At 40.3% G+C, this 23,910-nt stretch overlaps 1 protein-coding gene across 1 annotated transcript in view; it reads right to left on the bottom strand.

Moving 5' to 3' along the window:
• The window catches only part of KCNU1 (potassium calcium-activated channel subfamily U member 1), a gene marked incomplete at both ends in the record, with an annotated part of 120,650 nt that overhangs the window by 3,562 nt on the left and 93,178 nt on the right, over positions 1 to 23,910 (bottom strand). The window contains 6 exons of the mRNA XM_081046664.1: positions 1,170 to 1,364; positions 7,211 to 7,350; positions 10,320 to 10,394; positions 17,095 to 17,281; positions 18,651 to 18,875; positions 22,292 to 22,379. Of these exons, the coding sequence (XP_080902790.1) occupies positions 1,170 to 1,364; positions 7,211 to 7,350; positions 10,320 to 10,394; positions 17,095 to 17,281; positions 18,651 to 18,875; positions 22,292 to 22,379 (910 nt within the window). The remainder of the gene's footprint in view (positions 1 to 1,169; positions 1,365 to 7,210; positions 7,351 to 10,319; positions 10,395 to 17,094; positions 17,282 to 18,650; positions 18,876 to 22,291; positions 22,380 to 23,910) is intronic.

The following is a 23,910-nucleotide window of genomic DNA, read 5'->3' as shown; positions in this document are numbered from 1 at the left end:
TTGAGAAAGGAAGGACACATGTGTTGACCAGTCCACTGTCACCTCGATACCAACAGGAAGTTGCTGATGGCTGTTGTCCTGGGCAAGTAGGAGTTATCACCCAAGTCAACCATAGGTGAGGAACCCAGGACCACAGAAGTACAAAGGACCCAACCACACCGAGGGAATTCCGGAATGTTGTTTGCACCTGGAAGGGAGATGACAGAGCATGGGCTTGCCTTTTGCAGTATTTGTCAAGACACACCAGGCACAGAGGCATGGAAGAGCCTGCTCCTTGTGAAGGGGTTCTGCTGGTGTCCTCTGAACCAACAAAAGGTATTTCCTTACAAATCCCCTACAATTACACTGGCAAGCTAAATGCAATGTTAGTGTCAACTAAACCAAAAGGCACCACGCTGAGAAGTAAATTACTTGCTCCTAGCATAGAACTCTACTCTGATCCCCAAATGTCCAGATGTTCCAGGGGAATCTGCCATCATGGTTCACTTCTCTCTTGCTATAATCTACTGTTCACGAGCTCACTGGGCTAAGAAAACTCGAGCATTGTTCAGTGTCTAGCCCAGTCAGTTTCTTACACCCAAACACAGACTACTTAATGCCTGATTTCAGCTGACCTGATCAGATTTCTTTAGTGGTTCACGTATAAGAAGAGTGGGCAGACCTGTGTCAGGCTGCCTTAGAAGCAGCCCTGCTTTGCCACTGGCAGACAATGTGGTCTCAGGTAAGTACTTGTTTCTCTGGGACTCAGCTTCCTGATCTAGTCAGTGGGATTAATAATGATACCTACTACGTAAAACCTTGGAAAGATTAAGTAAAAAAAAAAAATGCAGACAGGCACAGGGGAAATGTTCAGCAAATATTAGCTGTTACACTTATTAATAATACCCTTGTTGGGGTACAAGTTATTGGACCTCTCTGATGCTTGCTGTGGACTTGGATTTTTTTATATGGAAGACGGGGATAATAACAACTTTGTCTGCCTCCTGGAGTTATAACATGTGTGAAAACGCACTGCAAATTAGAAAGTACTCTAAGTTGTAATAATTTCTTGTTACTATTAATGTTATTATTTCTGTGCTATAGGCCATTTCAAAATCCAAATAGAATGGACCATTTTCAAAAACTCAGAGAAGGAAGGAAATGGGAAATTCTATTAAGAGTAGACTCACTTGAATGTCTGACAAAATGGTTTTGTTTAATGGCAGAAGCCCCAGCTTACACCGCTTTCTTTCAAACGTAATTGTAGTGCTGCAGTCAGTCGGCCCATAGAACTTATCTTTATCCAAATGGTGTTCCATCTGGGAACTTGTCCCTCCTGTCACCAGCATCTGAACTAATTCCAGGACGTGGTAATTATAGAAGGCCTGGAAAGCAAGGACAGGCCATGTGTGAAGTCAGAAAAGCCAACGCGTAAATGGTGAGGGCGTACAGTCTTAGAGATTGCTTGGACATTAATGTTTGAAATGGACCCAGTGGTGCAAAGCAGTGTCTCTCATTATTATTATTAAATCAACTAAAAGCTGGCACTTTGGATGGGGCATTGAGTTAGGCAAAGTGCAGAGAAAGGAAGACTGACCCAGTTCCTGCTCCTTTGGGGCTTACGCTATAACAGAAGAAAACACTGGGTAATTATACTGCCACCAAGGAAGTCCTCTCTTCCAAAAATGACCAGAAGAATAATACATCAGGCCACAGAAATCCTAGTAATCTTCAACATATATTTAAAATATGGATTTGATGAGATTTCTATAGATTTTCTTGAGGGGACTACTGATATTGTCATCTATACTTGAATCTTCTGGATATGAATCTACTTCTTTTCCTTTTGATTGTGACCGACTTGAGGACAAATATTGATTTAGGTCATATTAATATTTAGATCTCCCATAAGTCTTATCATGTACTTCACAGATTGTGACTATTGAATAAATGAATGGAATTTTAGAATCTTTGGCATCAAAATGAAACCAAAGGAGGACATGTGCGCCAATTTCTTATTTTGAAACTACTTCGAGTCTGAATAACCCTAGTCATATTCTGAAACTCCTTTTCCAAAGGATTCTTACCTCATTCAGTGCAGACTAGGCATTGCCATGCATATAAATAACAGTGTAATACATTACCCATTAGATTTTCTCAAACCTACTGAATATATAATGTGTTAAATTTTCTACGCTTTGTCATCTGTTAGACTTTTACTTCAGTAGAAATAAGCATCCATACATTTATATATTACCTATATAAAAGTCAATAATGTTTTTTATTATACATTATAGGAATGACTTCAATTGTTATTTTTCTAAAAAAATTACAATTTACTTTCTCTACTCCCAAATTCAGGAACTTATCTTCTAAAGCCTGGGTTATCATGGGGACCTTTTTATTAGTCTTCCTTGTTTTTCTTCTCATTTGCAATTCATTATGTAAAATGCTTCTAGAGAGATTCCCTAGAAACAAATCACATCATGCCGTCCACCTCCTGAAAGCTTCAGTGTCATATCTCTGCTGTAAAAGCAAGCTCATCTCCTCCAGGAATGGTCCCTCCAGTACACAATGGTTTGTGTAGTTGCTCAAACTATACATTTGCTCCTTCATGCCTTTACTTTAGAATATCTGGTTCCTCTCTTATCAGCTTGGTATGCTCTGTGCTGGCCTCTTTCTCAGAATGAAGTTTTCCTTTCTTTGTGATCCCATGGCCACTGGCTTTTATTCTGTTTAGAAGTTTGTCTGAAACACACCTGAGTTCAAGTCTTGGACTGGCACGTCCTTGCTGCATACCTTTGGATGAGTCATGTGTTCTTTCTCAGCAACAGTCTTATACTCTTTAAAGATGACATAATGATACCTACCTATCTCTAAACATTGTTTGCTGGATGAAATGCGATACACAGCAAACATTACTAAATTCTGTTCTCTTCAACACTGGCTCTCATGTATCTGGATCACCAGGAGTGATACTCATGAGTGCAGATTTCTGGGATCCCAGATCTACTGGATCAGAATTTATGGACAGGAGTGGGAATCAGAATTTAAAGGGCATATTTGGTGGTTCTGACATTGGTAGTCCTCAGGTCATACTCTGAGCAACACTTTAAGTTATGTGCTCTTGCAGAGGATGCACTTTGTCAACTTAACATTCCTGCCCTCAGAGTGCACTGAACAAGGCACGGTTCAAAAGCTGTAAGAATACTGACTGCAACTGAAAGTTGATTTTTAACAAATGAACGAAATATTGCTAGTAAAACATAGAGGCCATTAGGACAAAGTGACCTGGGAAATAATACAATCTATATAACTTTCATGGTAGTTTTCAGGTTAGAAGATGACTTCAAACGCTTCCTCCACCCTGAGTGATGGCCTCCTCCTTAAATTTCTCCTCTGTTCCCTCCCACTACCATTCAAAGTGTGCTTATGGAATCAGCTCCATGAAATCCTGGAGGGAACAGAGGATATAAATCTAGGTTGAGCCACAATCTGTTTAAGAACAAGTGGCCATCGTGTAGAGTGATCAAACAATGCTGTTAGAATAATTCACCACTGATTAAAGAAAAGGAGTAAATTCTAGGGTTATCCTGGTGTCAAATGCACTAAGGAAACATGTACTTTACATATTTAACTGAGAGAGGCTTAGCTTTTGAATATATCATTCCTTCGGTTTTGACATCAAAAGGATTGCAATTCTATATTGGGGAAAATAATGGGATTTACATGTCATCCTTACTCTGTGGGCTCACCTCATATTTTTATCATTTGGGGTTCTATGGGATTGGCCCTATTGGTCTCGTTTTTCTTTTCTCCCTGCCTCCCTCCCTCCCTCCGTCCCTTCTTCCCCTCCCTCCTTCCTTCCTACCTTTTGTTCTGTTTTCTTTCTCAAGAAATTACCTAAATTGAAATGTAATCCGATTGACTAGAATTTAGACTTCCAATGTCAGAAAATGTTGCAGCTGAAAGAATTTTAACTATTACATTGTGACAATGAAGCTTGAGGTCTCTCTCATAACTTAGAATATTAATTAATAACATGGATACTAACATTTTATCTACTTGCTGATTTTTATTCTGAGAATCTCAAAAGGCCTTATGACCAAACATTCTTTGAGAAATTCTTCTAATTGAGAATAAGACTATATGATAGGAAACCTGCAACGAACCTGAAGAGTAACCTTGAGAAAGTCATGTAACTTCTGTGGGCCTCACTTTCCTTATAAATAAAGGAAAATGCTCTCTAATTCACGCCCAGTCCTGAAGTTCTATTATTGTAAAGCTCCATGGGAATCCTGCTTATGGGTCTGAGTGCCTCTCCATATTTTAATGTTTATGGCATTGAACCGAGAGAGGATTAAAAGTGAGTCTGAATTATCCCTTATCGGCATGTTTCTCCAATTGGGGCAGGAGTTTACAGTAGTATACTAGGGGACACTTAAAGCCATAGTATCAAACGAATCAAGAGATTTGGAGGGGAAATCTCTTATTTTATGTTGAAAAAAAATCACAGGCATATCAAGGGATGGGAGGAAAAAAACTGCATGAAAATCTGAAATAAAACTTCAGCATTTCTGAGCAGTGGCAAGTTCACAGCACCTTATTCAGGGTTTGTTCAGGGCTGGCATGTTCGGTCTCCTTTGTGTTTCTTACAGGTGACTAGGAGGAAAAGGTGGAGATGCACTGGGAAGTTTTCTGAGTGCTCATGAGAAGGAAGAGGACCCTTCAGTATTAGGTTGGGAATACAGTCCACCAAGATTGGAGTCAATAGACTGGTGGTCTCATCTTGTTTCAGAAACTGCTGAGGTGTTAGCCGTCTTTCTGCTGAGGGAGTCTGTTCTGAATCTATCTGAATGTGAGCCTTGCCTTACTGTATAGTATGGGCAGCAAAGAAACCAACACTTTAATCGAATTATAACCTCTGACTGTGCAGCACTGCAAACACACTTCTTGATGCTTTGAGTTGGGCAGCAGGTTGGAAAAGCCAAACCAGGGAGATGCTCTTTGGTGAGGGGAAATTATGGGACAGAAAGGGCATGTAAAATGGGGCAGAATGGCTGTCAGCTGTCTCCCATACAGGACTCCTGACCAGAAACGGCAAACCTGTCTCTGAAAAGAGGAGAACAGGATTTTGGTTCTTCTATTTTATGTCTCTCTCTGCTTGTCACAGTCTAACCTCTTGGGAGTGATTTTCAAAGTCTTAACAGCAGAAATCCTTCTCCAAATCAAATCTTACAGGGGAACCTCCTACACGACACAGATGAGAGTAGAGTCGTTCTGACAGGTGGGAAGATGTAGGTGAGCATGGTGGGTGGATCCTGGTGTCATTCTCCCTGCCGGGCTCCTCAGCAACCCCGGAGCACTCTGGGATACAGGCTCCTCTAAGCAGAACTTCAATATCAATGCATTGGAAAAATAGTGTAGTGAGTGATGAGAAACCCAGGTGCCGACTCTATTAGCGAGCTCCTGTTTCCTAAGCTTATTACGCATTCATTTGTTTCAGCCCCTCTCTGCCCATTCTGCTCTTCCCACCAACTCTAAGCAGAATCTGTGACTCTGTTCCTGCCTGTGGGCCAGTGGAGTTTCATTACAGCTCAAATTTAATTTAAGGCACAAAGCTGCCTGCCATCTAGGAAATCTCTGACAAGAACTGGGACTTAAAGTCATCAAAAATGTTTCCTGTAGACAGGTCCAGTTCATCAAAAGTCACCTCCTGCCTGACACAGGAGTCCTTAATTACAGGCAAGGTAATTGACGTATCAGTGACAATGTTTCAAAACCCTTTCCCCCACAGAGCCACCTTCCCAGAAAAGGATCCCCTTCAGTGCATGTCTCCCTGGCTAAAGGCTGCTTAACCCTTTAGGAAACTCCCAGCTTGTTCAACTATCATCGATGCAGCATTCTCTGAGAACCCTATGGGATTTATGAGACCCCACCTCCCCTAAGGCTTCGGGGAGGCAGAGCCCAGGGCAACTTAATTTCCTCAGTACCTGGGGGACTGATGCCATGAGGGGGATGTATGTGCCCCAGCCACACTACCCTAAAAGTGCAAACTGCACTTTTGAGGCACGCATACAATTCAGGGATGTTGTCTCTTCTACGTGGAATTCCAGGAGGCAGGAAGTTTGTCACATTGTGCTCAGAGCCTTGTGCATGTAAGCATCTGTATAAAGATCTTCAGTCATTGTGCAGCCCTTTCTTTGGAAAATCCCGGCAGGAGCAGTCTGTGAGGCAGTGGGTTACAAGGATTTCCTTTGGAGGAGTTCTTGTGGCCATTCACACATGCGTACATGCAGATTTTGTGAGTTTTAGTAAAGATCCTTGAACATACCAGGACGGATCCTACCTCACTGCCCTTGCCCTTCTCCCCTCTGCCTGGAGAGTTTCTTCCCCAAAGGTCACAATGGCAGGCACTCTCCCCTCCTCCAGACTCAATGCGTGTGCCACCTTCCCAGTGCTGTCTTCCCTGGCAACGCTATTAAAATCTGCAACCCCTTCCCCACACCCTACATTTCCTACATCACATCACCTTAGCCCCTGTATCTATCTGACATACCTTATCTGACATGTCCTTCCTTATTTATTATGTGTACGTCAATCTCTCCCATTAGCATGAGCTCCACATGGGTAAAGATTTTTGTCTGTTTCATCTCTGCTGTGTCCCCAGCACCCAGAAGAGTAGCTGTTCAGTAGGTATTTGTACAATGAATTCATTCTACTTATAGAAATCCTATAATTGATACAAGAGACCTGAGGGCAACGTGGAGGGAGACTTGACTTGGCTATGAACAAAACTCACACCACCAGAGGCCAAAGCTTTTTCCGTGAACTCCACGTCTCTTCATGGCTGATTTCTGTGTAAGCTTTTGGGGATATTTGAGAGAGAAGAGAAAATAGTATCTCCTAAGCTCTGACACCAAAGGGCCGGGTCTGCTGAGATGCACTCGAAGCGGAAAGGCAGGTACTCGGCAGCTTACCTGCTCAATCCCCCTGGTATCAAATGTTCCAGCTCTTAAGTTTTTAATTTTGAAAATGTGAAGATTTGGCTGCCTTTGTCAGGCAGTTGTGAGCAAAGGTGAAATATTGTATGTGAACAAGCTTTTTTGAAAAAATCAAAGAGAATTTGGAATTGTGAGACATTATCATCATCTACCCATGCCCTAAGCCATCCGCTCTCCCCTCTCCTAAGGGCTTCATCCTGGAGGCTCCTCAGCTGAGTTGCACTTACTGTGGCCAGGAGGGAATCCAAGAAACTGCCAGAAAAGACAGCGCCTGTGGAAAAGGAAGTGCTGAGATGCAGGCTTGTTCCTGGGAGACGCCCTTCCATTCCACCAAGCTGTTCAATAAAGTGGATGTTAGAAGGATTTTCTGCAAGACAAAAGGGGCAAACAGGAAAGACAGGCAGGCAAGGTTAAGAATATGGGAACTGCCATACAAGGCAGAGCCTGGGGCGACCACTTGATCAAAGGATTTTATGCCTACTTTGGGGTCACTGTGGGAGCTGCCATTACTTCAGTACATTTTTCTTCTTCCCAAGTATTTTCTTCATTCCTTAAGGATGTATATCCCTCTCAGATACCTTCATCATCAAGGGGACACCCTTGTACTTCAGGTTCAGTTTCTCCATGCAAGTGTCCTGATTGTCACCCTTATGTAATGTATCTTTCAAATCTGGACACTTTGGAAGTAAAAGGGAGATTTCTTAATAACTGCACTAGGTCAATAGGCATAAATAGAAATATGTGATCACCCCAGTTAGTCTTTTTAATAAGACTGTGCCATAGATGGCTTGGTATTTACTTGTGGTCCTAGATTGTCTGGGTCCAGAATGAGTTAAAAACAGTACCTCTCAAAATCTAATGTGCATATGAATCACCTGGGGGAGCTTGATGGAATACAGACTCTGATTCACTGTGTCTAGGGTGGGGCCTGAGATTCCACATGTCCAACAAGCTTCCAGATGCTGTTGATGCTGCTGATTCATGGACTACAGTTTTAGTAACAAGGAGTCAAAGAAAGATGCTAACTGAGGCCAGTGTAGCAGTGGCCATATTATCCATTAGCATACCTATACTGGCCCAGGACAGCAACTCAGACCCCTGTAGGAAGCATGTGAAGTGAATGCAACTGGTCATTTGTGGGAGTGACAGCAGAGGTACAGTCTGGCTTGGTTCTAAGACTATTGCTTTAGAAATGTTTGCACAGAGAATAGCATTTGAAGACAGAGAGGATATTTCTCAGTGGAGTAAAGAGAAGTCATGTGTACTGCCCATTATACGAGAGTCTGGTTCCTCTCCTATAAAGTAATCCATGGTAGGTAGAGGTATCACTTGGCCCTTTTCATGTCACCCTGTGGCAACCAGCACAGAAATGATGATACTCTGGCTATAGCATTGCTGTGAGTAATAAACTATTCTTTTTCTCTGACCCAGTGGTCTTGTGTCTTCTGCCAGCATCCATGAAACTGTGGCAGGTTAACTTGCTAGTTTGCAAGTAGCATAAAGTCTTAGACATTTTACAGTTCTTGAAGTCACGTTAGAGATCAAAACAAAATCTACTGGACACACAACTCAAAACACATTTCTAACTAAGACTGGATTACTCCCTAATTCTTTAAATTATTCCTTAGTAAGTTTGGCAGAAGTGATGTACTGCTGGTATTAGTAAATAATCTTCTTCCAAGAACTATATATTTTTATAAAAGATGAGCAAGGTATGACTAATATCAAACCACATTTCCTATGAACACATCATTTCCTCTCCTTGCATCACCAACCCCGAACACACACACACACATTTCCCAGGAGCCCTTGTCCATGTCTTGCTGTGTCATCCTAAACCAGTGGCCTCAGTTTTCCTAGCCATTTTCCTGCAGGCCACTATATTCTGCACCAAAGTGCTGGCAGTCAGATCTACAGCTCTCATGTCATTGTGACCCTTTCCAGCCAAAGAACAAAAAACCGTGAGCTGGCAGGTGATTTGTTAAGCTAATTTGACAAGGGCCTTCTGCTGCCAGAAATCTTGAGTTAAACAAAGCTCTGAGTCCTGCGAGAGTGACCAGATGCTCCTCTGGGCCAGGAAGGCCCGGACTGGCCGCGTCCCAGCCACTCTAACTTCCATTAGAGTCTTCTAATCAGTGTCCTCAGTGTACATACACCTCAGGGTTAAAGACGGTTCAAAAGGCTAGAGAAGTAAAAATAAAATATAAATGAAAAATGCAGCCAACAGTTTAAAGGTACATAGGTACAAATAGGCTGGCTGTCACTGGCCAGGATCAAGCAATCTGAGATCTTCAAAGCTGAATCTGAAGCGCTGCTGCTCCGGGATCCAGGGTAACTAGACTATTTTCTACCTGCTGTACAGTCACTCCCAGATCACGTGGTGCTGTCACCTACTGATTCCTCTTTGTCCCCCTGCTTCATTTCTGGGACTAAGAGGACTGTTCATCTAGTTTGGTATAAGTTTCACTCAGCTTATATATTCTAGGTCAGAAAACACCCATGAAGAATGTTGCTATACTATGGAAACCAGTCAAATCACATGCATAAGACCAGCTTTACAGATATCTTTGAGTTGGTCCATTCTGTTAAAGCAACTGCTCCCTCTAAGGTATCTTCCCCTTGTTTCATTATTATTATCAGTGTTAAATCCCACAAACCTCACAAACACATCCCCAATGCACACAGCACCTTCCCTGCCTTCCCTACGCTGCTCTCTATTCCCAGAGCTTCTCATACCTAGGAACGTTTCATATAGGTGCATTTTTCATAAGGCGTTGGTGAGAGATAACAGTTTATTCTGGTATTTCAGCATAAAGTATTTCCATTTTAGAATAGTGCCACTCAGGCCCAGGATTAAGATTATACAGAGAGACACCTGGGACGCAAAATTGAAGGACCCCTAGAGCAAGCATCTCCTTAACGTCTGGACCCTGGGTGCCTCACTTGCCTTGCCCCAGTGCTAGCCCTGGGATCACTACGGGGAAGGCAGGCGCCTGACCTAATGTCCCTGGTACAGGGACAGCCTTTCTAGCAGCCTTCAAGTCCGTGTTGCCTCCCACGGGAGAGTCCCTCGGAATAAGGATGAGCCAGGGCGGATCTCCCTCTCCTGCTAACTGGAAGAGCAGAGAAGGCAGATGGTATTCCTGCACTCAGAGATGTAACAGGCTCTGCTAGGTGATGTCACCACTTGGGTACTGTCCAGTCAGGCATTTAGTACTCTGTGTGCCTCCTTCTGCTTCCTCAGTCCTTTGACTGTGGACTTGAACAAGAAACTTGAGACGTCAATTATGGATTATAGGTGTCTTCCTTGAATTTTGTCCTTGAAACACAACTTACTGAGTTCAGTGAGGATGGGGATTCTTCGGTATTTTGATTTCCCACCACATCCACCAGTATACTGTGAAAACCCCTCTGTGGACACAGACAACAACAAAGAAGAAAAGAGATTGATAAATGCAAACAAAGTGGCTTGCAAAACGTGACAAGGATATAGACGCACACTATGTAACTCGGTGCTTTATCTTAGTAAAGTTACTCTCATGCCCAAATCCCAAATCCTTTACAATATTTAGGAAAAAAAAAAAAAAGAAATTGGGGCAACCTCAGGGTCTCCTTTTGAACATGGGGTATGTGTGTGTGTATGTGTGTGGGCGTGTGTGTGTGTGTGTGTGCGTGTGTGTGTGTGTGTGCGCGCGTGTGTGTGTGTGTGTGTGTGTGTGTGCGCGTGTGTGTGTTCTAAATGGCACTTCCAATGAATTACAAAAAAGGTAAAGCTCTACAGGTCCTTGTTATTGACACGATAATTAAAACATGATGATTGTCCACAGCATGGTAGCGCTGGGTAATGGTTCAGGCAGGCATTATCTCTCAGCACACCCATTTGCTTATAGAACTTTTAGGAAACTGAATAAACAGGTGGTGCTGCTCCATGGGAATATCTGATAACATTGCAACTGTTTTCTGGATGCTGGTGCTATCTGCCTCTTTTCGAGATCTTCTCTGGGCTGAGATGCTACCCATGTATGTCTTCTTTCTTCTTTAGCAGAAATGTCTGCCTCCCATCTCTTGTTGGTCCATTCCAACCATGAATGCCTTGGCAGTTCCTTAAAAACTGGAGTGGGATGTCACTTGGGGCCTTTGCCCTTTGTGCTCAATTTACAGACAGATTTCCCTCCTGCATTAGAAGATTAGACCATTCATTAACCTCTGTGAGCCTTGACTCCAAAAGAGAGACGACACACAGCACTGGCCTGAAACAGCTTTATCAGGCAGTGAACTACAAAGAGTTTCAAAATCCAGCACGATACCAGAGTTTTGGTCTCCAAGTTAAAGTAGAAAATGTAAAGAAAGTAAAGGAAGAGAGAAATGGGAAGCTGGGATCCAGTTAAAAAACAGAAAGAAAGGAAGGAAAAAAGGAAGGAAGGAAGAAAGGAAGGAAGGAAGGAAGGAAGGAAGGAAGGAAGGAAGGAAGGAAGGAAGGAAACAAGGAAGGAAGGAAAGAAGGAAGAAACAAACAATTCATCAGAAGTTATGCTTTAAAACTGTTGGTTACCTTTCTTAACTTTTTTGAGAAGACTAGTAACAGGGAAAAAATACTGTGCAAGTTAAAATTCTGCTTGTAATCAAAATTTCATGCTGCCTTGGAAGAGGGTGAAATATTTAGAGCGCCCTCTGTTTACTGAGCCAGGTAAATGGTAGGGAGGAGACTGAGATGTGAAATGAATGGAGTGAACAGGTAAGTGAGTCAGCCTAGGAGACAGACAAAGGGAGGGCGGTGTGGTGGGGGAAAAGAGCAAACCCAAAAGGAGATTTTGTGATGTACTGCAATATTTACCACCTTTTCCATCGCCCCAAGGAATATTCGGTAAAAGAGCCACTTCTTGTTAATGGGAAGTAGAACTGAAGCTATTTCTGAGAAGCACTAAAATTCTGAGTCATGCTTCAAGATAAATTTGGGGGGGGGGGACTGAAACTGCACAGGAAGAGCCCAACGCATTTGGTTTACAGATATCGCTGGCGGTGGCCTTAGGAATTTAGGTGAGGAAATGGAAGCTTAGAGGGCTAACTTTGTTCACACAGCTGTTTCCGAGGAAGGTTGGACCTTGAGGGTAATAGGCTAAGCGAAATAAGTCAGATGGAAAAGGACAAAAGTCATATGATTTCACTCATACATAGAATATAAAACAAACCAAAAACACCCCAAACAACAACAAAAAGAAACAAATGAACACATAAAAGCAAGCGCACAGATACGGATACCAGATTGGTGGTTACCAGAGGGGTAGTGGGTAGTAGAGTGCAAAACGGATAAAGGGGATTAAATGTATGGTGAGGAATGTAAACTAGACTTTTGGTGGTGAGCAGGCTATAGTGTATACAGATAATGAATTATAATGCTGTACACCTGAAACTTATATAATGTTATAAAACAGTTACCTCAATAAAATTTAAAAAAACGGAGGGTTGACATCAAGATTAGAGATCATATATCCTAATTCACTGGTAAATCTTATTTGGGAGGAGATCTGAATACCTTAAACTGTTTTCCCTTAAAAGCTTCTCTAGGATTTCCATAATGCAGGAAGTCCTGGGGGAACTGAGATTCTACTTTATTCTCAGAATTGTGCAAAACGCTTTATCTGTTCTATGTTCCTTTTCTTCCTTCTTACCATCATTCTATCCTTCTTTTCTTCCTTCTACAAATAGTAAAAGAGTAGCTAATACATTCTAGGACTGTGAAGAGCCTCTGCTCCAGTTACATAACATGTTACCAATACAAAATATTTTCAGATAGTAATGAGTACTCTGAAAAACAAAACAAAACAAAACAGACTTTTAGGGTCTACTGATTGAGGTGGAGAGGTATTCAGGTAGGGTTTGAAGAGAGGCTTCTCTGACTTGGAATGGAGACCTGAGAGGTGAGAAAAACCCATCCAGGCAGAGGGAATGGGCTAAGGGACATAAGACAGGAAAGAATCAGTATAAACAGGATGAAATGGGAGAAAATGCACACTCCCTACTGGCCTGCAAGACCCTACATGATTTTCCTATAAGTGTCATGAGTCACCATTATAGGGTTTAAAGTAGGGAACTGACGTGATCTGATAAATATTTGTAAAAGATCCCTCTGGCTGCTTGAGCAGTAGAAGCTGTAGAGAGATAAGAATTACACCAGGGTCATAACAAATCTGTGAACCCAGTATAGTTAGATCACCTTCGAAAATGAGGAAAATGAGGAAACTGCCTCAGGGTTTACATAACTTGCCCAAGATTAAATGGCTTATGAATGGGTTTTGATACCCCAATCAGCATCAACTTCAAAGCCCATGCCCTTTTCAGAGCTACTTTGTAGCCCGATTAAAATACACAAGGTTTGGCTGGCATTTTCAGTTAAAAATGAGCTCAGTTTCCCTCAGAGAGGAAATTTTCCTTTGAACACCACTTTTTAAATTCCAGTTCCCTCTAAAAAGGATCTTGGAATAGCCAGACTTTCAGAGTTAAATATTCTTATCGGATACAGATAAATCCACATTAACTGAAGTGACTGCTAGAATATCTGTTTCTGACACAGGCTGAAGGACAGCAACTGAATTTCTGTCTTAACTTTATCTTTTCTTGTAGAGTAATGGTTAATTGGAATGTGTCAGATCATAGCCTGGGTACATTTTACTAATGTCAATATTTTTGTTACCTAATAGTACACAGTATTATACCTGAAATCTTCCAGGCTGACAGGGTGCTATTACAAAAGATTGCTTAATTGTAGATTACTACTGTACATTTAAATTTCAGTAGCATATTAAGTTGTCAGACTTAATTACCATTATATGTTTAGATTATGCCACAGATTATTTAGTTCAGTACCTACGTTTGCCAACCTGTTCTCTTTATGACATGACAGGGCAGTAATTAAAGCATCAGTGAAAACCCTAAAGTTTTACATGGAGAAGTCCAGGAGGCCCAGCATTCTTAAGGATCCTTCAGAGAACCCCCACTGTGCTGTTTCCCCACCCCCAACATTCTCTGAAACATCACTGTATGGAGCAGCCTTGGTGGTCCTATAATAGATAGGCGTCCTACCTATGAATAGATGTGAAAAAGCCCACTGATCCCACAAAGGGCTCATCAGATATGCTAGGGCAAGATTTCTTATCTCAGTACTACACACATTTTGGGCCCCCATTTAGGACTGCCTTGTACATTGTAGGATGTTTAGCATCCTGACCTCTGCCTGCTATGTGCCAATAGCATCCCCCCAAGTTGTGACAAAAGAAACTGTGTGCAGACATTGTCAGATAAATTCTCAAGGCAAAACTACCCCTGGTTAAGAACCACTGTCCTAGAGGAAGGGAAAGAAAACTACCTATCAGCTAGTCTTATATAGGTCTCAGCAAGGGAGACATTTTTTATCTACTGGCAGAATTTCACAATCCTCTATACTGTCAACTTTTGGAGATGGGTGTCCCCATTTCCACCTCTTAGGTATCGTGTAAGTGGGAAGAGTGGTGAGGAGAACCAGAGACTTCTCTGAGGATTGGGGATTTCTCTATATAAACTCTAACTAGATTCTTATGATGGCAGAGTGATTGGTGGGGTTTCTGAGTAATGGTCCTTTGCTATTCACATGGGCTCAAAATGTGACTTTACTGATGCTATAGCACCAGATATGCAGACTTTGGTTAGGTAGCTCAGTAGAGACCGTCTGGACCTATATTTCTCCACCACACAAGTGGGTATGACATTCATAAAAGGAATGGTGAAAGGCCTACAATATACATTCTTCTCTAAATTTTCCCTTTTATCTTTAGGGAAAGAACCTATTTATGCTTCATGACAATTCAGATATTTTGACATCCTTTCATTTCCTCTTCCTGCTTTCCAGTCCTTTTCCCCTCTGTCCTCAACCTCCTTCTACGAATCCAGTCAGCTGCTCCTTTAAGGGCAACCTTCTTGCCTATAACAGAATACATGACATATCATACAGAATCAATATATTTTTGTTGAATGAATAAATAAATGAAAGGATGAAAATAACTGGATACAAAGGAAAACAGGATGAAAATCATAGGTTGATATGTTTCTAGCTTATATAGGATGTGAGATTAAAAAAATAATAACAATAGGAAGGATAGGTCACCCAGATAACTAACTAGGTGGTTTATGGTGTTGTCCGTTTATCCCAGGCTTTCATTGAGTGGGCATTCTCATTTGTATATTGACGGTACTATCTTTACAGAGAATACATCTCTGGCCAATTACCAGAAGTTGCAAGCATGATGCACACAGGCAGCCCAACACCTACACCCACACACAGCATACAGTCACCCTTGTACCCCTCTCCACACTTCACCCACACACACACCAAGCACAAATCTTGTGTAAATCTGAGTGACCCTAATTGCTCAGCTAAGGATTTATGTGCAGAACACAACAGCATTTTTATGGATCTTCAGATTTGCTCAGCAAAGGTCTGGCTCACATGTCCGTAATCTGGATTTTCAATGCATTTCACATTCATGAAGTGATCTGATATTAGTTCTGCTTTGCAAAAAACCCCAAAACTCTGGGTGCTGAGTGCGCTTTGGTTGCTCAGCAAGGGTGTGTCACAAAGCTGGCTCAGTTCACCTACCAAAGATTAGACACATGACTTGTTTATTCTTTTGTCCCAGTAACTTTGTGTTTTCCTGCCTAGCAACAGCGTCTAGGAGTCAGAGAGAGTTCTTTTGGTTTCCCAATTTGACTCGTGAACATTTTTACCTACATCCATAATCATGAAAGCCTTGCAATGCCTTCAATATCTGACCTCTCCAAGCTCCATGCAAACTGGAATAACTGTGGTCAGCAGCTACCCTGTTTCCCTGAAAATAAGACCTAGCTGGACAATCAGCTCTAATGCGTCTTTTGGAGCAAAAATTAAGACCCGGTATTATATTATATTAATTATATCATATATATTCATTATATCATATATATTCATTATATCATATATATTCATTATATCACATATATCATATCATATCATAACATAACATAACATATCATATCATATCATATCATATCATATCACCAGGTCTTATATTAATTTTTGTTCCAAAAGATGCATTAGAGCTGATTGTCCGGCTAGGTCTTATTTTCGGGGAAACATGGTATGTGGACAGAGGACCTAATTTTGACACAGAGGATCAATATCCCCTAGGGAAATGGCTGGATCCAGGGGACTCCAGTCATGGTTTATTTTTATTTCTTGAATTGAAAATCTGCTTTAGATACAGAAAATTCTTCAGTAGTTGGTTGAGTGGCTAATAGTCAATTTTTAGAAATAGACTAACATATAAGCCTTTTTGCATTTTGGGGAAGAAAGGAAACCACAATTGTACAGTGGGAATGTATCCAAGCACACTTGGTATAGAAAATGCGTGGAAACTACTCAAGAGTCCTGCTCACTGGCTCATTTGTTTCAATTCAATAAATATGTGTCAAGTATCTACTAGTTGGCTGTAACTGTGCTAGGCACTGAGAGGAATATGAAGGAGGAAAAGACAAGATGTCCATCCTGCAGAGATCCCTGCTTTTCACCATCTCTTTCCAATCTGAAGTTGAAGTGTGACATTTTTAGTCTATAGAAGTTGGAAGGGACCTTAGAGATAATCTTCTAAAATTCACGTGTTGAAAGCATCTTGAATAAAAAAGAATAATACTTCATTCTCTCAACCATGAAACTCAGAATAATAACTTGAACATCTACAAGATCCAATAAGAATTTGCTTGATAATAATGCCTGTTATTAATTATAATAATATGCCAATTGATATGTTCACTGATATTTGATTACCAACAACAGCAGTTACAATTCTATGATTTTACTTAAAATGGGAAAAGTGTTACATGTATTCTATTTCAAAGATGGATATTATTTTTCAGTTGACGTAGGATTCTCAAAGGCTAAACTGTCCACCACTTCTGTTACAGAATTCTCAGAGTCAGAAGGGATCTTAGAGGACATCTAGCCCAACCTCTCCTCCTCCCCATGATTAAGGTACTTCAGAGAGGAGGTATTTCTCTTTCCTTATTCCATTCTCCCTAGCCTTTCCTGTCAGGGTATTGCTCTTACCTGGCTCTGAGGGTGTCCAGGCAGAGCAGCTTATCCGTAGTGATCCTATGTTGAGGGTGGTCATGATGGTCTCTGTGTCTACCAAAGTCTGGCTGCCTGATGACTTGGATGGGGAGGATAAGACAGCACACATGGAACAATGCTCTATGTTGACTGCACGGAGGTCTCCAGAATAGAGTGCAGATCCCTAATGAGACAAAACCAGGTAGAGGAGGGACTTCTCAGATGGACAGATTTTCTATCATGGCTCATGGTAGTGGCTCTTTGTGGGGGACACAATTTTTGAGCCAAAGCCTCTCCAGCTTCCAAATGACTTGGTTTTAAGACTTAGTTACCTGATATCTGACACGTTTAGCCTCATCAATCATTAACATCTTAGTGTGATCATATTTAACAGATCCTTTCCTGAGAACAAGTCTGGATGAGACTACGGAGGGTGGACATGGGGTAGCCTAAATCCATTTAGATGACTCAAGTGGGAGAAGAGAAGTAGAGGAAGGGAAACAGTGGTGAGGGGGCAAAATGAGAGAAAGGGGAAGTTGTGGATCTAAAGGCAAATTTTGTATCCTCACAATTTCATTTGTAGCTGACTCTGCTTCTGCTCTCTGAATTAACTATCAGAATGTCAGTTGCTTCTTTCCTTTGGTGGAAAAATTGGGATAAATATGGCCCTGCCTTCAGGTAGCTTAGACTCAAATATTGGTAATTCTTAACATTAGCTTTATCTAGAGACTTCTAGTAATTTACTTTTCTTCCCTTCTTTGAAGTAAAGTAAGAGGGTGGCGAGAGGAACCTTATGGTGGCTTTTTCAAAAAGCAAATGAAATTTGTTTCTTAGGAAACAATTTTTGAAATTTGAAAAAATATTCCTTACATATTGCCAGTATTCTTTCATAAAAAATCAAATGCTTTGGTGCATTTCACACTGCACATTATATATATATATATTTAATCCAGAGAAATGGTAGCATATAATGGGATATAGACCTATGAAGGTTCAGAGCAAATACAATTACAATCACAATGCCACATATGCATAATGGATCCATTTTTCAGAAATGTAAACTTAATTCCTTTTTTCCATATACCTACGGTATCAAGGACCACGTGGCATTATGTGTTCCATAAAAGATGTGTCTCCAGAAAAGATGAAAAAGTTAGAACACAAAGGCTGGCTAATATCAGGTTAGGTTTAGCCATTAAGTCAGAATCAGATTCAGAAATGCAGAGTAAGTCTTAGTTATATAAGGACCATAAAACATGGCGGCTTCTGAGCATAACGTCTGGATTTAAATCCTGGTCCTGCTACTTACCTGCTGTGTAAACTTGGACAAGTTATTCACTCTGTCTGTGCCTGAAGTTCAACATCCTTAAAATCTATACTATGAGGGTATTTTGAGAGTTAAATGAGTTAATATATATAAAATGCATAGAATAGTTTCTGGCACCAGTAGGCATCATATAACTGCAAGTTATTATTTTATTATTATTATAAATACTGGTACTGTTTGTATTCTTAGAATTGTAAATATTCACTATTCTGTATGTGATACTTACGGGCAAAATGTATATCTGGGGAAAATTGTGGAGAAATTGCCATTCTCTCTGCAGGTAATCCAGAGACCCGATGAACACGATGTCCTTCAGCTCCTGCCGGGTATAGCTGCTGGCTCTCAAGGGCATTACAAAATTCCGAAGCCCCATCAGTGTTGATTGGGCATCTCCAAAGATACATGCTACAATGTGGTTCCGAAACTCATGTTTTGACTTGTCAGTTCGTTTCTAAGTATAAGCATGCCAGAATCTGGTCATTTTTTAGAAATCAGATGAGAATTCCTCAAAAAGGGCTCCTTCCCATCACCCCAACTCTTCTACGAACATCCATAGGAATATTTTCTTAAGGATAACGGAATTTTCCAAACTGCTCATAAAATATGGAACTCGTTCACAGCGGGGCAATTATGTTTTTGGTCTTTTTGCGGAGTTCTTTCTTACTTCACTTTTTTTTCTCTTCAGTTTTCCATTGGCTTGGAGTACAACTGAAACACAGATCTGTATCGTTTTTCTAGGTGTGAAATCATTGAACCAAATGGGGAAAATATCCCTTATTTTCATTATATGGTTTTAGCCTTGTGAGTGCTATAGTAAGATTCAGTGACCAATTGAAACATTCTAAATTCCAATGCCAAACTTCTGTTTTCTAGTGAGCCCTGAAAATTATACCAAGTTGCACAACATGTTGTAGTTTTCAGGGATTTTCACACACACGAAAATACATATTAGTTTGAACCATATAAAATTACCATTTTAGTGGGTCAAAAACGGTTGGGTCAAAATGGTTGAATATTGGTGATTTCACATGGTTCAACCTAATATTTATATTTAATAACTAGGTTTCTTAGTTCGGAATAAGACACAATTGCTAGCATGGTGAGTGTAAGCAATCCTCAGAGTCCTCTAGTCGATATGACAGCTCTGACAATTTTGTGCTTCTGATCAAATGATTAATCATGCTTTTACACAAATTTAACTGATTCAATAGACTCTTTCCAGAGTTGAGAAAATTCATCTTGCAACATGCACAAAATAAATTTGGTTATAAAAATTCCGTTGGATCCCAAACATCTGAATATGTCTTATACTATTATCAGCATTGCCAATTGTTAACATGTCCCCTATATCTCTAAGTTGAAAACAGAATAATATACATATGAATATTTACATTAGGTTTTCTCCAATTTCATAGAGACTTGTAAAAGCAAGTAACTTTTTAAAAAAGGCATGATATTCCTAAAGGAAATTTAAGCATTTGTCTGATTTCTTTCAGGGACTGAGTCAATGTCTCCTCTCATGGAGCTGGGATGGAATAGAGTGAGCACTGGACCTGGAGTCAGACCTGATTTTGTATTCTGGTTTTGTCATTAGCTGTATGCTTATGAAAAAAGTAGTTAACTTCTCTAACACTCAACTTTTCTAAGTTTAGATGGTTTAAACACAAGTAGAAGTTAATTCTGTTGTGGAAACTAATATATTGAAAGTACAGTATTCGATTCATTAACTGTTGTTCAGTAACTATTAATGAAATCTGAATCTTACTGAATTCTTAGATTTTCAAAGGAGCACTCTTGGAAGCTGGTACAAAACAGGCTAAATGTATCTGAAAGCGCATCATTATGGGTATGTTCTATATCCCTGAGCACACAAAGACTCAGAGTATTTCAAATGGATATATCATTCTCCCTTATGCCAGTCCTTAGCTGGGTTTAATGACAAGCTTCTATGAAACAGAGGCTGATGAAATCTAACAGGATAAGTAAGTAACATCTGACATCTGAACAATTAGTTTGTCAAATTAGCATATACCGGGAAATACTCTTTCCAAAGGGAATCACCCTGTGAGGGGAAATAAAGTTACTTGTCTGGTGAGCCTTCCCAGAGAGTGATATGAATCTTAACCAAATCTATTAAATAATCTTATCTAGCTAATCTGATTAGTTTTAACGTGAATAATGAAGCCTCTAACCCTATTTAATGCAACATGCCTGAAGTTCAACAATTACTCTTCTGAGTAAAACTAAACAATTAGAAATAAGATACATGGCACAGTGAAGTAATGGGTACAGCTAGAGAGGCAATTTCTCCAAGAAACTGTGACTCAAAACTGTCTCCCTATTGAGAAAGATGCTGGCTTTTGGGAGCAGGAGGGGGTGCACTATTTGTTCAAAGTAACTTAAATTGACCATTTCCACTTGACCCTTCTGCGAACTAAACTAAGTTCAAAGCTTCCCTGAAATTTGCAATCTGGACATTTCTCCTCTGGGGTCACAAGAGTCAAAATTCTTAGTAATTCTTAAACTAGAAGCCTTTCTGCACTTATCAAAAGACTCAGTTGGTGTTCTGAACTATATTCCACATCGAGTGTCGTAAAGGAGGTATCTATCATAGACACCTGTTTGCATGCTTAATAAATATGGTATAATAAAATGTCTGCTATTTCCATTTCTTGGTCTTTTGGATGTCTCCAACCAACTTCCCAACCTTTCTAAAGATTTCCCTCCCCTGAAAATATGTTTGGCTGCCTGCTCAATGGATATTTATTTCACTCAGGTTAATATAGGACATAATTGCTAAAATGGTGAGTTTCAGCAATCCCAATAGTTTTCTAGTTGACATAACAGCTCTGACAATTTTGTGCTTCTGATCGAATTATTGATCATGCTTTTACAAAAATTGAAACATATTCTGTCAGGGCACTGGCACTGAGTGAGGCACAAGGATTGTGTGTGTGTGTGTGTGTGTGTGTGTGTGTGTGTGTGTGTGTTTAACAGAAAGAAGTGAACTAAACTACTTTTGGAAAGCAAGAAAAATTCATAACTGTTAATTAGTCACAGTTTAAAAAATTATATAAGGTTCATACAACATTCAGTCTATCACTTTTACTAGTTAGTATACCACTTTTACTAGTTAGTATACCAACTATTGCTTACAAGGTAAACCACTGAGATCATACTTGAGTTTCTAAGTCTGGAAAATGAGACTACATGGGGATCCAGAAAGCAGGTATCAGAGCCTTGGTTAGGATATACAAGGCTTTTTACATCTTAGTTGATGGCATTTTAGGGAGCTGAGTTAGTTTATCTCCTTGAGAGAACAGAGATAGGGATAGGATTCTAATATCTTTAAAGATTCACCCATGTTGTAGGGGCAAATGTCTAGGTGATACATTCATGGCTAATGTGTTAAGTATAATTATAGCCAGCTTTAAGAAAAACTACTAAACTTAAAAAAAACTTTTAAAAAATTACAAAAATGTTTATTTACTTTAAAAAAGGAAAGACTGCAGAGTTCTTGTAAATAGGTTTCCCTGGTGCATTTAAATTAATTAGATTTACTAGCAAAACAACAGTTTCAGAAGAACATTATTCTGAATAACTGACTCAGCTAAACTGTTAAAGGAGGGGAGAAGTAGTTGAAGAATCTGATCTAATTATTTTAAATACCAGCATATTATCCACATAGTCTTTTTCAAATGCCACATCTGTTACCCTGCAAACCATTTATCTGGCTGTTGAGGTATGTGTTTCCTCCAATTTTCATAGATTACAAAGAGAAATGGCAGGTCCTTATGTTTAGTGAAGGGCATCATTTATCCTAAAAGAAACTTTATTTTATTTAAGATTTGGTGCAAGATCACCTACCAGAATCACCTCATCCAAAGGGGTTGCTTTACACCGGTGAAACATGCCACTGCTATCAAGACAGTCAGAATCTTCATAGAGAAAAGGCCTACGAGACAGAATGGAGAGTTAGCCTGAGAACATTTGGGGCTCTGGAGTAACAAAGCCAAGAGGTCAAATTCATTAGAGTTTCGAGCCTAAAGTGAAGAATAACATGAGGAGAATGACCGCAGGTCTGTGAGACTCCAGGACAAAGATTTGTGCCTGAAAGATACCAGGAGCGGATGTCCAGATTGTATCATAGCTGAAGACATCCTAAACACTTTGGGCAAAAGCCACAAGAATTGGGGCAGCCAGATGGCTCAGCTGGTTAGAAAGTGAGCTCTGAACAACAGGGTTGCCGGTTTGATTCCTACATGGGCAGGTGAGCTTTGCCACATGGGCCGGTGAGCTGCGCCCTCCACAACTAGATTGAAGACAAGGAGCCGCCGCTGAGCTACTGGAGAGGTGGGCGGATGGCTCAGTTGGTTAGAGCACGAGGTTGCCGGTTCAATTCCTTTATGGAATGGTGCGCTGCGCCCCCTGCAACTAAAGATTGAAAATGGCGACTAGATTTTGAGCTGAGCTGAGCCCTCCACAACTAGATTTCCCTCCACAACAACTTGACTTGGAGCTAATGGGCCCTGGAAAAACACACTGCTCCCCAACATTGCCCAATTAAAAAAAAATAAAAAACCACAAGGATTGTGTGTGTGTGTGTGCATGTGTGTGCACACGTGCATATGCACCTTTGTGTGTTTAACAAACACATCAGTCCTGTTACCTTTGATTATATGTGCCTTGAAGGTAGTTATTTCTGCTCTTAATTTTGCTACTCCTTTCATGAGGCTACTATTGCTTGGGAGAAATCACAAGAGGTGATTGCCTGAACACACAATTTAGAAGGCTGCGAGATAAAGTCACGGGTGGCATTTCTCTCTCTAGTCTATTTTCCTCTCTCTCCTTTTGATATCTTTCCTTATGTGTCTCTGTTGAAACATTTTTACTGATTAAATGAATTTTGCAATTTTTATAGCTTCTATACTGGCCTGCATTTGGCTAGACTTTTCTCTAATCTTGATGTAAGTCTTGGCAAAGCCCTCTATGTGATCATTCCACACTGCTGTTAGGCACAACACTTATCATATTATATATTCAGTCACCACAAGGGTTAGATGATCTTATGAAAAACTCACTCATATCCTAAGGAATGCATATTTGCTTGTTAGGAAAGAGAGAAACCTTTTAAAACAATTATTTATTTATTTTTTCAGTTACAGTTGACATTCAATATTATTTTATATTAGTTTCAGGTGTACAGAATAGTGGTTAGACATTTACATAATTTATGCGGTGATCCCCCTGATTAGTCTAGTATACACGTGATACTGTATATAGTTGTTATGACATTATTGACTATATTCTCTATGTTGTACTTTACAAAACTCTTTAGAATCACAGAGAGTATGTGGTTCAAAAGGACCTATTTAAATCAAGAGAATCTAGGGGTAGTCTGCAGAAATTAAACACCAAAACATCAAAATCCCAGGGGCTTAACACAACATCGGTTATTTCTCACTATATATTTTCCTCAGGTGAAC

The sequence above is a fragment of the Rhinolophus hipposideros genome, assembly GCF_964194185.1.
Source record: "Rhinolophus hipposideros genome assembly, chromosome: 4".
Taxonomy (NCBI): domain Eukaryota; kingdom Metazoa; phylum Chordata; class Mammalia; order Chiroptera; family Rhinolophidae; genus Rhinolophus; species Rhinolophus hipposideros.
Note: the sequence above shows the minus strand (reverse complement) of the source record. Positions and strands in the feature narration are given on the sequence as shown.